General features: G+C 36.5%; 1 protein-coding gene across 1 annotated transcript; it reads right to left on the reverse strand.

The window, feature by feature from the left end:
* Positions 1-4,859: 4,859 nt before the first annotated feature.
* Positions 4,860-9,031, reverse strand: LOC146377484 (chemerin-like receptor 1). Its single transcript, XM_084944353.1, has 2 exons — positions 8,720-9,031; positions 4,860-6,001 (listed from the first exon to the last, which is right to left on the reverse strand). The coding sequence occupies exons 1-2, from the start codon at positions 8,829-8,831 to the stop codon at positions 4,890-4,892; spliced, it is 1,224 nt and encodes a 407-aa protein (XP_084800479.1). The 5' UTR covers positions 8,832-9,031; the 3' UTR covers positions 4,860-4,889.
* Between the last annotated feature and the right edge of the window lie 4,979 nt (positions 9,032-14,010).

Genomic DNA, 14,010 nt, shown 5'->3' on the forward strand with positions numbered 1-14,010 from the left:
TTTCTCTCACAGCAATTCTTTCAAGAAGAGCATCCACATCCAATTTTAACCAACTGATAAAATTCCCTGGTACTGTGAGGTTTCCTAATAAGGTGTATTGTTTAGATATCTCTGAACCTCCAAACGAACTGAACTCAGGTTAGTTTACAGTTTAGCTTTCACTAAAACAGTCATAAATAATTATGAATTAAAGTTTGCCTGTCTACGTTAATGTAAAGAGTAAGTGATCAACTTTCACATTTGGTCAGTTAGTTTGAATCTTATGTTTAGTCTTTGCTTAAACTGAAAAACATTTCCACACGCAAAGTCATACAGTGGTGCAATGCTGAATGGCAGTCTACTTCAGGAGTTCCTTTTCCAAAAGATTATTATTATTCTTATCAGAATTTTGGTTTCCCAAGCGGGATGTCCCAGGCTGATATACTCATTGCCATGCTTACATTGTTTAATGACAATAACACAGCTAGAGCCTAAAAATACCTAATTTCTTCAAGTTAAACTTAAAATGATCTGAAGACAATTATATATATAAAACAACAACAACAGGGAAATGGGGAATAAACTAACCACACACAAGCCAATGTGAAATCCAGTTCCATTTCTTTTCATTTTGTTATTGACTCAGGAGATAATGAGCTGGCAATGAAACTGACTGTTGAGCCACAAGACAGAGAGCGAGAGAGATCACGCAGTCTTACAGAGCAATAAAAAAAGAAAAAGATATATTTGTTACCCTTGATCGCTTAATGTAATGTTATGTAATATAGCTCCCTCTACTGGTTGTATGTGTTCTGTTACGACGTGTCTCGTGAGATTGCTTGCTTTTAATAAGAAATTGTGAAAATACTAAAGTCATTATCTTAATTTAGTCAGTAGATAATGAATTAACATTGCAATGCAGAAAAATGATCCTTCAAGTGCACTTAACCCCCCCCCCCCAAAAAAACCCCCCATCAAATTTCTCAATGTTTCTGTCTTCCAAAATAAAAATGCTTAAAGGAATAAAACTATTTTCTTGTTTTAAACTGGAAATAAAATATCCCAAGACTGCTGATAACTTTATACAACATATGCAACTAACATCATTTCAAATTTTCTGTAAAACCAGCAGTTATGGTCTGTACATAAGTGGCACTTGACCTGTGGTTTTTCTTTTTAATTGCTCACAGAAGGGAACATTTGATGCTGTTTTTCCAAATTCTTCAACAGAGAAAATATGTTCTGAAACTATGGGGTTCTCTCTTTTAAATAATTGTATGCCCCACCTGTTTCTGACCTCTTGCCTGTGACCTTCAAATCTGTCAAGGCCGATGTCAGAATAGACAAAATCACATGGAGGCACAGGTTAGCATGATAACACAACTTTATTGTACAAAGCACTAAACTGCAAGGAAAATTCGACCGTGAACTATGAACTGAGAATTACTACATTTGTAAATGCACAGTAGAGTGCATTTAGTGGCTGAGTCCATACGATCCAGAGGAGTTATTATCAAAGCAGGTTTGCCTTACAGTTTGCAGGTGGAGAACTGGCGACAGGGGAGGTAGGAGGTCCGGGTGAGGTGGCTGGGTTCCGAGAGCAGAGAATCTGTTGAATGCAATGAGGGCGGCCGGAGGGCAGGTTAGTTTAGCAGACCAGAGCTGAGGAGAACAGAGCTGCCAAGCCTAAGGCCAGCAACAGGAGAAAAGGTGAGTATTGTCTGGGATGTAGCGTGGAAATCGGCTGAGCAGCTGCAGAGAAAAACACGAGGTAAGTTTCTTTCTATGACAATCTCTCTTTAAGCAAAAGCTGTCACGGCCAGCACTAACTGTGGTTAGCAAAACACTTGGCAAAGAGTAGTGCTGAGTGCTAATCTTAAATGCTGGGAGCTCAATTGCCCGCAGGTGTGGAGACACGCCAGAGTTCACTTGCCAGCAAGTAAAGATTTGTTGATACTGTTAATAAAGTTTACGATGTATGAGAGGCACAGAAAGATGTAAACATAAACATTTGTGTGTCGATCCTAACAGTGTGTCACTCTGACTTTTGATTTAGACACAAACATGAAAAGAGAACACCAAAGGTTTTGAAATACTGGGCAGCATGTTGCCTCACAGCAAGAAAATGCTGTGTTCTAATCCACCGTGTGACCAGGACCTTGCTGTGTATAGTTTGCATGCTCTCCACATGTCTGCATGGTGCCATACATTACATTACTTAATATAGCCTAGCTTGTATTATTCAGAGTATTCCTTTGTGTTCTTAGTGTTAATATCTCATCTTTGTATATAGATTCACCCCGTCCCCCTGAGCCTGTATGTGAGTTTGCCTTACTAATATGGGGTGTGCGAGAAGGCGAGCAGGTTATTTCAAATATCACACGCTTTGGTTACCAGTGCACATGAATGGTCAAAAAAAAAGAAAGACTTCACTGAGTGAAAAAGGATAAAGATACAAGCTGGTGATGATCCAGTGTAGCTGGTCTCAGGTGATGAAGAAACAGCCTGATCACCTTCTCTACAAAATCAAGATGAGTTTAAAAACTAAATTTTAGTTTTTCAAGGTATGTATGCTACTTTATATTTAAAGTGCTCATATTTCAACTGAATGCTGTTATGTGTATGCATCTCTACACATATTATAGGAAAATTTATAATAATCCACAGCAGATCTGATCAAAAGCAAAACTTTGTTCTTTCTTGCTGTCTTTCAATGTTAAAGTATAAAACCCCATTTAATTCAATATATTTTCAAGTCATATTCCACCACAGTTTTCTCAGTATTACATTTTGAATTTTTATTTATTTTATTTTTAGCTTAAAAAGTAAAAAACACTAAGAAGTATTAAAGTATACTTTAACACTTCTTAGAAGGGGACCTAGTACAATACACACACTCACAGATTTGTGATTAGTTCAATTGTTTTATTTACAGTGTGCTGTCAGACTGCAATATTCATGTTTACTTTTCTGCTCAGCTTGCTCTGTCACTCAGCTCAGCTGCACCATTATTTCTCTTGTGCCAAGGCTGGGGGTGGGTGGTGGGGCATGATTAGACAATTGTCATATGCTGTGTCTACCAGCTTCCCCTGACAACTCACTGCCCCACTCTTCCCCTGCAGCTGAGCATTTGATATCAGTGTAACACACTGCCTAGAATACAGTTATGTGACATCATCATCAATGAATATGAACTAGATGGAAGCGATCATGGCTTTTAAATTTTTTGCTGACTTTGACTACATGTCTGCTTTTACTTATTTCTGTTGCGCTCTCTCTCTTTGCCATCTTCATCCAGCTTTCCCCCTTTCTCTCCCACACGATCCCCTGCTTCAGTCTTTCTACTGTCACCAAAAGTTAAATAGAACAGTGAAACACTATTTACAAACTAATAAAGTTATAAACTGTTCTGTTTCAATTCATAACAGTATTCAAACTGAATACAGGCTGCTCTTGGCCACTGACAGGCAGCAGTCTTTTGATTTGTTGTCACTTGGCTCTGTAACTGTACTGCAAACAAACGATGAAACCAAATTTGACCAGAATGGGAATAGAGAACTTTAACAAACTAAGACAATAACCTCTTGTGATAATGGCCCATACTGTTTTTCACACCATGGCTGATAAATAAATAAAATAAAATGTATGTAAGTAAATATAATACTTTTTGTTCAGCGAGATAACACTATATTATTTATTTTTAAAAATATAATTATCCAATATTTGATGTGTTCAGTTAATACTAATGATGCACGTATCAAAGTTGACTTATAAAACAATACAGGAACAGTGAATAAATGAGGATCACTATTGTCATTATTTATTGACGTCCCTGGGGTTAAAAAAACTTTAAAAGAGAGAAACTATCAGTGACATTATCTGATATAGTCATATATGTTACTAATGGAACTGTAGGAATGTCAAATATTTAATATAAAATGTAAATGTTTACATGAAAACTCAGTGGTGGTCAGCTCATAATAATATATTAACATAAAACATAACACGGATTATTAATACATGGAAATGAATGGCAGACTTCATGAGTTAGTTAAAGCAAAAATAAAAAATAAAATAAATAAATAATAATAATAATAATAGCACAAAGTTAATGCAGAGCTGTGAGCCAAAGAGGCAAGAAAAACAACACAGCACAGAAATAATACATCACAGTACCATTTGTACCATTAGCTGTTTCCATAATTTTATGAGCGGGGTTTATTTGAAATTTTGTTTATTTGAACAAAATTAAACAAAATTTCATTCATTAAAGGTTTATAAAGATTTATAAAGATTTACTCTGGAGTCATGTTTACAGCTAGTAAAAAGTCTCAAAGAAATTTCTATTAAAGGTTTTAACATGTTTATGTACCTCATATACAGCCTTATACCTTAGTAATCTAATCTGACTTCTCTCTGCTCTGCCTGGTGTTCACTAACTTCATGTCACTGGGAGAGCGTGTCTCCTCTTCCTGGAAGGCTCTCCAGCACATTCAGGGTGGATTTTCGTATTTCAGCCTTAAAATCTTGTCTCAAGAAGACATACAGCAGTGGATTCAAGCAGCAGTGAAGAACGACCAAATTTTTGGCAACAAAGATCCCAATTGAATGGCATAGTGAATTTTTTCATTTGGTGGAATAAATACTATCAGCTGAATGATAGGGAGTCCAGCCCAGAAAAAAGGCAACAATAATGGAAGCAATAACATTGTATAACTGCTTTTAGTTCTATAAAAAAGTAACCTGAATGGACTGCTGTGATTCATAGATTCATACAGTCATGTATCAGATTAATGCTATGGCTAGTAAAAAAGCCCCAAAGCATTTTGAGATATTTTTGAAACATTTAGAATCATTTTTAAGATAGTTGTCACAATTGTCTGCCATTTACAGTTTAATTATTGGGTTTCTTATACCTCAGTATTCAAATCTGAGCTATTTTTGCTTTGACTGGTGACAACTGACCCTGTGTAAGTGCAAGTGCGTGTCTCCTCTTCCTGGAAGACAGTCTCCAAAACATTTCGGATGGATTTGCGGACTTTGTCCTTAAAATCATGGCCCATGAACACATACAGCAGTGGATTGAAGCAGCTGTTGAGAAAGGCCAGACTGGTGGCCAGAGGCATCCCAACACCTGTGACAAGATCTAATGTGTTGCTCTGAGTAGCAGACGTGAATTTCACTAGTTCAATTACACCAATTATGTAAAAGGGAGCCCAACACAGGAAAAAAGTGACAATAACAGCAGTGACAATTTTAAACGTGCGTGTTGATTGGCTGGCCATGGTGCGGTTTCTCCTCAGATGATGGATTAGGACAGCATAACAGGAGACAATGACAGTGAAGGGAACTGCAAATCCCAGGAAGAGACGAGTGATAGTCATGGCTAGATGACGAAACTGAATCACAGATGGTGCTGTATAGTTATCAGAAAGAGCATAGTTGCTGAAACAGAGGATTTGGTTTTCAGACATTTTCTCAGTGTCCCTGAAGATGAAATATGGAGCACTGAGAATCAAAGCCACCACCCAAACACACAGACTCACATAGGATGCTTTGCGTACATTTCGGTGGTTCTGAGCCCAGATAGGCCACACCACAGACACACATCTGTCCACACTGATCACCACCAGAATGTAGACACTGGCAAACATGTTCAGAGAGCTGATGGTGGTGTTCAGCTTGCACATGAACTTGCCAAAAGGCCAGTGGAAACCTGAAGCTACGTAAGTCACACTGAGGGGAAGAAATGCAGTGAAGAGGAAGTCAGCCACAGCAAGGTTGAGGTACCAAACTGTGTTAACAGTTTTCTTCATCTTGAACCCGGTCACCCAGATAACCACTCCATTCCCGAGCACACCGAGGACAAAGGCCACGGAATAAAGGATTAGAGACATTGTGTTGAGAGACTGTTTCAGCCCATCATACTTGTTACCATACACAGAGTCATTTTTATCAGGTGCAGCAGTTGTATTAATTTGATCGAAAGAGTTGTTGGTCATCTCCATCAATGTCTTCAGATCTGCATAGAAAAAAACATGAATTTATGTAAAAGTCATTTTTGATATTGATAATAATTCTGTCTTCACATATTGCACAGAAATATAAATTAATTACTCTTAAATTAATGTTTAATTTATAGTTAGTTATGAATCTTAGACAATAAAGGCTCAAAATGAACAGCAAATATAATGCATTTAGCAGTGAAGGTCATCACTTGTAGTTCAGAGCGCTGTTTTCAGCTCAAATTAGATTATAATCCATCCAGTCAGTGTTAATGGCTACTTCAGTTCATGATTGCACTACTGTGGCAGCAACATTCACAATGTGATATGAAAATTCTTAACTGGCTGCTGAGCATAATGTATTCATGTACTAGTCACAGTTATCAGGAAACTGAAGAGTGTCCAAATCAGCAATGATGTTACAACACTAAAAGAGTATGTCACCGTAATTTCCCAACAATTGAACGCAAACATGAAAAAATAAATATCTGACCAAGAACTTCAGAAAAACTTAAATTATTCTTAAAATTTGCAGTCCTCAAAAAAAAAAAGTATAAATTTTTATTTGTTGGAACTGATTGCAACAGAATTAGAAGAAAAACAATTCAGACTTGTGGAATGCAAAGGAACAACAAATGCTATATTGATAAGCGTCACAGAAAAAGCAATTAAACTTCAAAAATATCTGTACTCATGTTTTATTGATGACATGAAAGCCTTCAGCACTATCAGCCATAAAAATCTAATAGTTATTATTAGTTCTGAACAATGGCAAAAAAGACCTATTATGAAGAACATGCACTTGGAACAAACTGTGGCAATCAAAAGTGACAAAAAAATTTTCACTTCTGGTTTCGAAATTTGTCAAACTCAGAAGTGGTGTAGGGCAAAGTTGTGTGTTGTCAGCTGATCTGTTTCCTCTATACAGTGATTATATCTTGCGAGATTAAAGGAGTGCCAGGCATTGTGGTTGATGGGCACCTCATTAATAACCTGAGATGTGCAGACGACACTGTAATCAATTCAACATCTACAGAAAACAAATAGTTATTGTATATAAGAAGAGTGAAGAAGTGGGATGGACATTAAGTCCCACATTCATTTTCTTGAATCTCAAGTAAACTTAGACAATGATCATTTCCAAAAAGAAAGACAATGTAGTGCAACATCATACTAAAGAATTCCACACAACAAGGCAATAAGTTTAAATATTTGGGTATTACTGTGAGTAATGAAGATTGTTACATAAAATCAAGATTTGGATTGCAAAAGGAAAGAAAGCTACCTCTGCAAAGATTACAGTTGATTGACAAATTTCCTTCAAGACAAGAAAGAGAGTCCTAGATGTCTACATCACACCTATCTTCATGTATAGAAGCAAAGAAAGACCGACTAATGAAGAGGTTTTAAAATGCGCACACACCAAAAGATCATTAAATAAAACATCAGAGAGAGACAAGCAAGACTCTCTGGGACAAGTACTGAGAAAAGGACAATTGGAATTAAATCTGGAAAAGATTGAAGGGACCAAAGACAAGGCAGAAGGCGAGAAACCGTCACTGGCAGAATACAAGACCGAAGGAAGAAAACACCAAATGAGTTGCTGGACTGTATGAGAGAGAGGGCATCTAGTCTAATCGCCAATGCCATCCAATAAGACACTTAAGAAGAAGAAGAAAATATGTATGGCTCTTCTGTCAGGTGTGGGTGGATGTGCAGTAGAAGAAAATCAGCACAAACTGTGACACATTAATACAACCTAGACTAAACTATGTGTATTTGCTTTTCAAAATTAAACTTAATATGCTCAATTAAAAAAGATCATTTAAATTATAGGTGATATTTTTCAGCTTTGTTGGCCACTTGTTGACTGACCCATGAAAAGTAGTTTCTCAGTTTACTAAATAAAATAACTATTAAAGGGTTTTTGACAATCCAATCACAGGTTTACCTAATCGTCCATTTGATGTACTAAACGTTGGGCAATTACATCCATCATAATGGTCATGATGGCTGTGTGGGTTTGGGTGAGAATGTGGACTTTAATACTCACTGTGCAGTTGTTGAGCAACATTATGTCAGTGGAATTGGAAAAAAAACCAAATTAAATTACAGCTTGTTTTTCTTCAGTGAAAAAGACCTTTACTTAACCTTTAGGTCTGACAGATGATAACAAACTTCTGCAGTTACTCTAACTGCTTGCACCATGCTATGTTTGGCTGCCTACATTTATGTCTGCTTGCAGTTTGGTTTAGATGTATTAGTCAACACATTTTGATGAATAAAGAGGTCAAAGAAGTTATAACTGTGCAAAGAACCTTACCGGCAATTACTTTAAAAGTCACTACCCTCATGAAAGTAATGCTGTCTCTTAAGTTCAGTGGTTTAACTTAATTTTAAGAAATTAGCCTATTTGATTATTTAACATTACACTTCCAGTGAATAACTATCCCAGCAGTCAGTGTTTCTACGTTATGCAATAGTGTAAAAAATGAATTTCCTTTTTTTTAATTTTTTTTTATATATGTATAAATATATATTCCATCCATTCATGCATGCATATAGATATTCAGGGAACTGAATTTTTGGGGGCGGAATCTTGAAAATGTATTAATCATGAGTGACTTAGTAATTAAAAACTGGGAAAGTCTTAAGTGTCAGAGGTTTATCTATTAAAAAGTAAATACATGATGATTTTACAATCGTACAACAGCAAAGTAACAAAGACGGCATACCTTTAGTAAAGCTCTCTTGTTGGTTGTTGAAGAATCTTCTGCAGATGAATGCCTCATCAAACTCTGACAGGTTATTATAACTGAGACTAATTTGTGGGTAGTATTTTGCCATTCATAACAAGGCAGATCCACCGGAAGTTTGCAAAAGTTTGCAGACAAATGAAAGAGAAAGAAAAAATGAGAGACAGCACTGTTGCATTGTCTTCAGCATGGCCTTAGTATCACTATCTTATTTTGCCATTTTCCTCCAGTTTCTTTCTTAACTCTCTAAGGCAGTGCTTCTCATACCTTTCACAATGAGTATCACCTCATGACATATATGGCTCTTGAAGTACCACTCTTATGACCGACATTAAAGTACAGCAGTACACCACATACAGTTCACACGAGATAATTTTATTTCTTATATAAATGTTATTTATTTTAACTGTCAAAAACAGGATGTAACAAGTGATAATACCACTTGTCACAGAGGGAGCTCACATACCACAGTGTACGTGTACCACAGCTTGAGAACCAGTGCTCTAAGGCAGCTGTGCTATGAAACAATCTGAGGAAAACCAAGGTATCTCCACAGTCAGTGGCATATATTATAAAACAGTACAGATTGTAAAACATGAACCTTTCAGCTCATTGTACCTACATTCCTAATGGGTTTCTTTCTTTCTTTCCTTGTTTTTACTCAAGAGCATTCACACTGAATTAGGTTACAGACGTGGGTTGCAGAATAATTATTACCTCTATAAAGTCACCACCTATAAAAAGTATTTAAATGTTATAAAGCATAAAGGAAAGACTTACCAGATCTCTAGGAAAGTACAACTGAATTGGGCAGAGAAAGAACAAGGTGTTTAATGAATCCGCTGGTGTTGAAGTACAGAAAAGTTTTCAAAGGAAGAGGTTGTTAGGTTGGCTCAGGTTTACTGATTTGGAGATAAAGTTAAGGAGGTGAGGCTGAGATGGTTTTAACACGTGCAGAGGAGGTGGAGGTGGATAACTAAAGGGACCAACAAAAGAAGAAAATCGAGCATTGAGCAACAGAAATCTGAACGAAAACTGTTTTTCCCTGTCTATCAACATCCTGTTTTGCAGTCTTGTTTAACTCTACTTCTTACTCTAAAAGTCAACTCTCCACTTCTTGTATTTTTTCATGTCATGGAATAATCCCATGACATTGCAAGGAAGTGTAAAACTGCTTGTGGAAACACCTTATGTGTTGTGATCAGAATGTAAACTGTAGACCTACAATATGAGTGGGAAAGCAGTTAAGCTAAAAATATGTTATTTATCGAAATGTTATTCACAAAAACAACTAAAAACATTTTGTCAAGTATTCATAAATAAGTTTAAATTATATGGTAATATAAAATATATACCAAAGCTGCTGAGTTTGTTATGATTTTGTGATTCATTATTTTGGATTCAATAGATTTTAGGACTATCAGCTGTGTACCAACCTGACTTCTGCACAACACAACTGATGGAGCTCATCATGAAGCTCATTGAGAGTAGACCAAGAGTTCACAGCACTGTCAACAAAGCAAAGAGTGGCTGCTTTGAGTAATCTAAAATATAAGACATATTTATCAATTTATTTATCATATATTTAATGTCTTCAGTGTGTATCTACAATGTAGAAAGTGAAAATAACGAATTACATGAGAAAGTTTGTTCAAACTAATGACTGGTAGTGTATATATGAAACAATCCAAGAAATATAAAGTCAAACACAAGCAAGCAGTATTCAGTATGACATGAAAACTAACCCAAACCCAATATGACAGGGAAAGTAAAACTACAAAAAAGACACAACAATCAAAGTAGAACAGAAAGTCACTGACAAACATTTAGAGAAGACTCTGGTACAATACAATTCTATTAGTACCTACTCAGATTGACTTGACATGGTTCACCATGGTTTTCAGGTTTTTCCATTAGGCCATAGAACCTGATACCAGGTACATTTTTAGGACCTGCTCGGCTGGGGTTCCAAGCGATCCGACCAGGTACTAAATTGTGATGTTGTCAGACTGCATGCCACCGATTGGCTGGCTAGTAGTTTTCACTCGATGAGTCATGAGAGCATTTCGTTCACAAAAATCAAAACTTTTTTTAAAGCCCATTTTTAAGTCTATTCATTGTCGTCGTAATTTCTGAGATCATTCCACAATTTATTGATATAGCCTTTTCTTTTCTTTGCCCATCTTTACTTCTTCTGCTTATTTAAGGTAATCTTGTCTCAGTCTTGTTACTGACTTGTTGCCAGTTAACCCAATTAGTTGCAAAATGTTTCCTCAAGCGGTTTCTTTTTAGAATGACTTACTTTTCCAGCCTTTTGTTGCCCCTGTCCCAACTTTTCTGTTGCTGCCCTCAAATAAAAAAAAACAACAACCAATTTTTGTCATGAATAGTAAAATGTCGCAATATAAACCTTTTACATACTTTCTGTCTTCCATTGCGAATAACATATGGCTTTATGAGATGTGCAGGTTGTTATGTTTTATTTTTATTTCATACAGCAACACATTTTTTTTTTTGCAGGTTTGAGGTTGCAGGTCTAGATTCCAGTTAAGAATGTGATGAAGAAGCAAACAGCTGTGATGATGGCGAATTTATGAGATAAACTAAACAATCTGAATCTGCAAAGTTATCATAAATTAATATCTCTAGAAAATTAAAACCGCCGCCCAAGCATACAGATCACTAATAATTATAGCTCACTAATGATTATTTACTTTCCTTGACCGCAAGTAAAGACATGTTGATTCATAGAGTTCATGGAATTTTACGATTCATGAGAGGCACGGAAAAATTAGAATATAAACAAGCGTGCTGATCCACACCCGTGTGCACACAGGTGTACACACGGGTGTTCACAGACACAAACTACACCCTTCTTGGCTGCTACGTCAAAGCACATTGTGCGTTGTCAATCTTGCGTACTGCACAATAACATGCAATATTTAGTATCTACTGTTATCTACTGTTAACTAGTTTATTGTGATGGTGCTGTATTTATTATGTTGCTCTTTTTTGTTTGTTTTTTCTTGTCTCCATACAGGTGATCCAGGTGTTTTGTTTTTCTTTTTTTTCTTCCCCCCTTTCTCACATCTCTTCTCTCCCTCTCATTCTTTCATTCTTTCTCCCTCTCCTATCACCCAGTCATGTCTGTCCCGTCTGTAACAACCGAAAATCAAATCAAATAAATGCATAATTATAATAAAGGTCAATCAAATGGACCAATATGGCAAGGCCATGATGATCCAATTGGTAAAGTAAATCCGCTTGGCATCTTTCTTAGCCTTCAGACAACAATTCTGATGGCTAAAGATCCAAACGGTACAGGAAAGAAAAGAAAAAAAAAAGAATATAAACACTTGTGTGCCGATCCTAATAGTGGTAACATATCTCACAGATGTCACTGTGACTTTCAATTTGGAAATAAACATTAAAAAGGAACACCAAAGGTTTCAGGAAATAACAGTTTTGAAATATGGGGTAGCATGATGGTTAACACTGTTGCCTCACAGCAAGAGAGTCCTGTTTTCAGATCGACTGTGTGACCGAGGCCCTTTCTGTGTGGAGTTGAACCATGAGAAGTTGGTATTCATAAAACTATTAGAAACAAAAATAAGACAATGCAGTTGTTTGTTTTCTTTTTAAAAAATGGGTTTTTAATAAAAATGGAAGTGTAACTGCCTGTCCTTTGACTTGAATGTGTACTCAAAGTTATGTGTATCATAATAGTTGTCGCTGCCCGGAGTTGGGTGAGAAAGTTCAGTCCAATAATCACTGTGTAGCTGCTGAGCAAATGTACTTTAATGAATGTAAAACTAAATTATGATTCCCATCAAATAAGAATTAAATAAAGAAACAAAATGCCCATTTCTTATCCACTAGGTCTTACAGAGTTCAACCAAAACCAAAACTATATCATGAACTACCACAGTTACTCAATACATGTGGCTTCTTGCTCCATGTTGGTTTGCATGTCTGTATTTATGTGTGTGTGCAAGTTAGTTTAGCCTGTATGAATTCCTTTCTCATAGTCACATGGATATGTAACCTTTTTTTTCCACTTGTTTACTTTACGAAGAACTTAGAACTCTCAGGTTTTGATTAATCCCCTATTCAACAAGTTTCCAGTCTGATTTATGTGCAAACTAGATAATGGGTGTTTTGTTATATATGTTTGAAATTACTATTGTAAGTAGTTATATATTTCTTGCCTTATCTATTTTTGAAGAGGTTTTTCAAGCAGCCATGCAAAACCTATCTATTTACACGAGACACTATTAGAAACACATTTCAGTGCAACTCCTTGGTGTGAAGGGGGGTGTTGAAGGTAGACTGGTACACCCTGACACTAACACAGAGCATAACCAAGGAGCGGCTGCCTTAGGAATGTGTGGGGGTTATGGGAGGATGGTGTTCCTGTATTTGTCATACCGCAGCAAGGTACAGACACTTTAAGGCTGACCCCACCCTAGAGGAAAACATGTAGAGATAAAACCTATCCATAACAACTGCAGAACTAGGGTGGACTTTTCTCATACAGAACAAGACCCCTGACTGGAGGACAGGTACGATTGCCATGCGGAAAGGCCACAAGGAGGACTAACCAGGGAGGGCTAAAGTTTAAACCATGGCCTCTCTCCATTGATAGCCAATCACAAGTATTTTCTGTTTTGAATATATCATTTTAGTTACGAATTGTACAGGACTTCTGGGTGTGCACACTGCTTGACACTGAGAAGTCCACAGTCCTGGGGTATCGAAAAACATGGGGAATTTGTTTATTTCACAGCTAGTTGCTAGTCAATACAATATGCTGCCAGATCCCAGAATACACGTGTATGTTACAGTCACAACTTTTCTTTAACAGTCTCAGCATTTTTCCTTCCTTGTTTTAATGGGTATTTCTCCAAAACATGCATTAATCATAATTGCTGATTCTCTGGTATATTTAATTATACCACTACTACTACTACTACTACTACTACTACTAATAATAATAATAATAATAATAACAACAATAATAATAATAATACTAATAATAAATCATTCTTGAGAATTCTGCATTGCTAGCAATGCAATGGATCATTATTTCACAGGGGAGTATTATCAAGATGTGACAATAGCAAAAGTGGCCAGTAGGTGTCACTGTCAAGCTTGGTTTCAGATTGTTTTGAAACTTTTGCACAACGGCTTTGAATGTGCCATTTTTTTCACAAAGCCTTGCTTTGCTCATTACTGGCAAACACTGAAGTTGCTCCAAGAACAGGTGCATG

The sequence above is a fragment of the Perissodus microlepis genome, chromosome 11 (assembly GCF_051167445.1).
Source record: "Perissodus microlepis isolate ML-2025 ecotype Zambia chromosome 11, ASM5116744v1, whole genome shotgun sequence".
NCBI lineage: Eukaryota > Metazoa > Chordata > Actinopteri > Cichliformes > Cichlidae > Perissodus > Perissodus microlepis.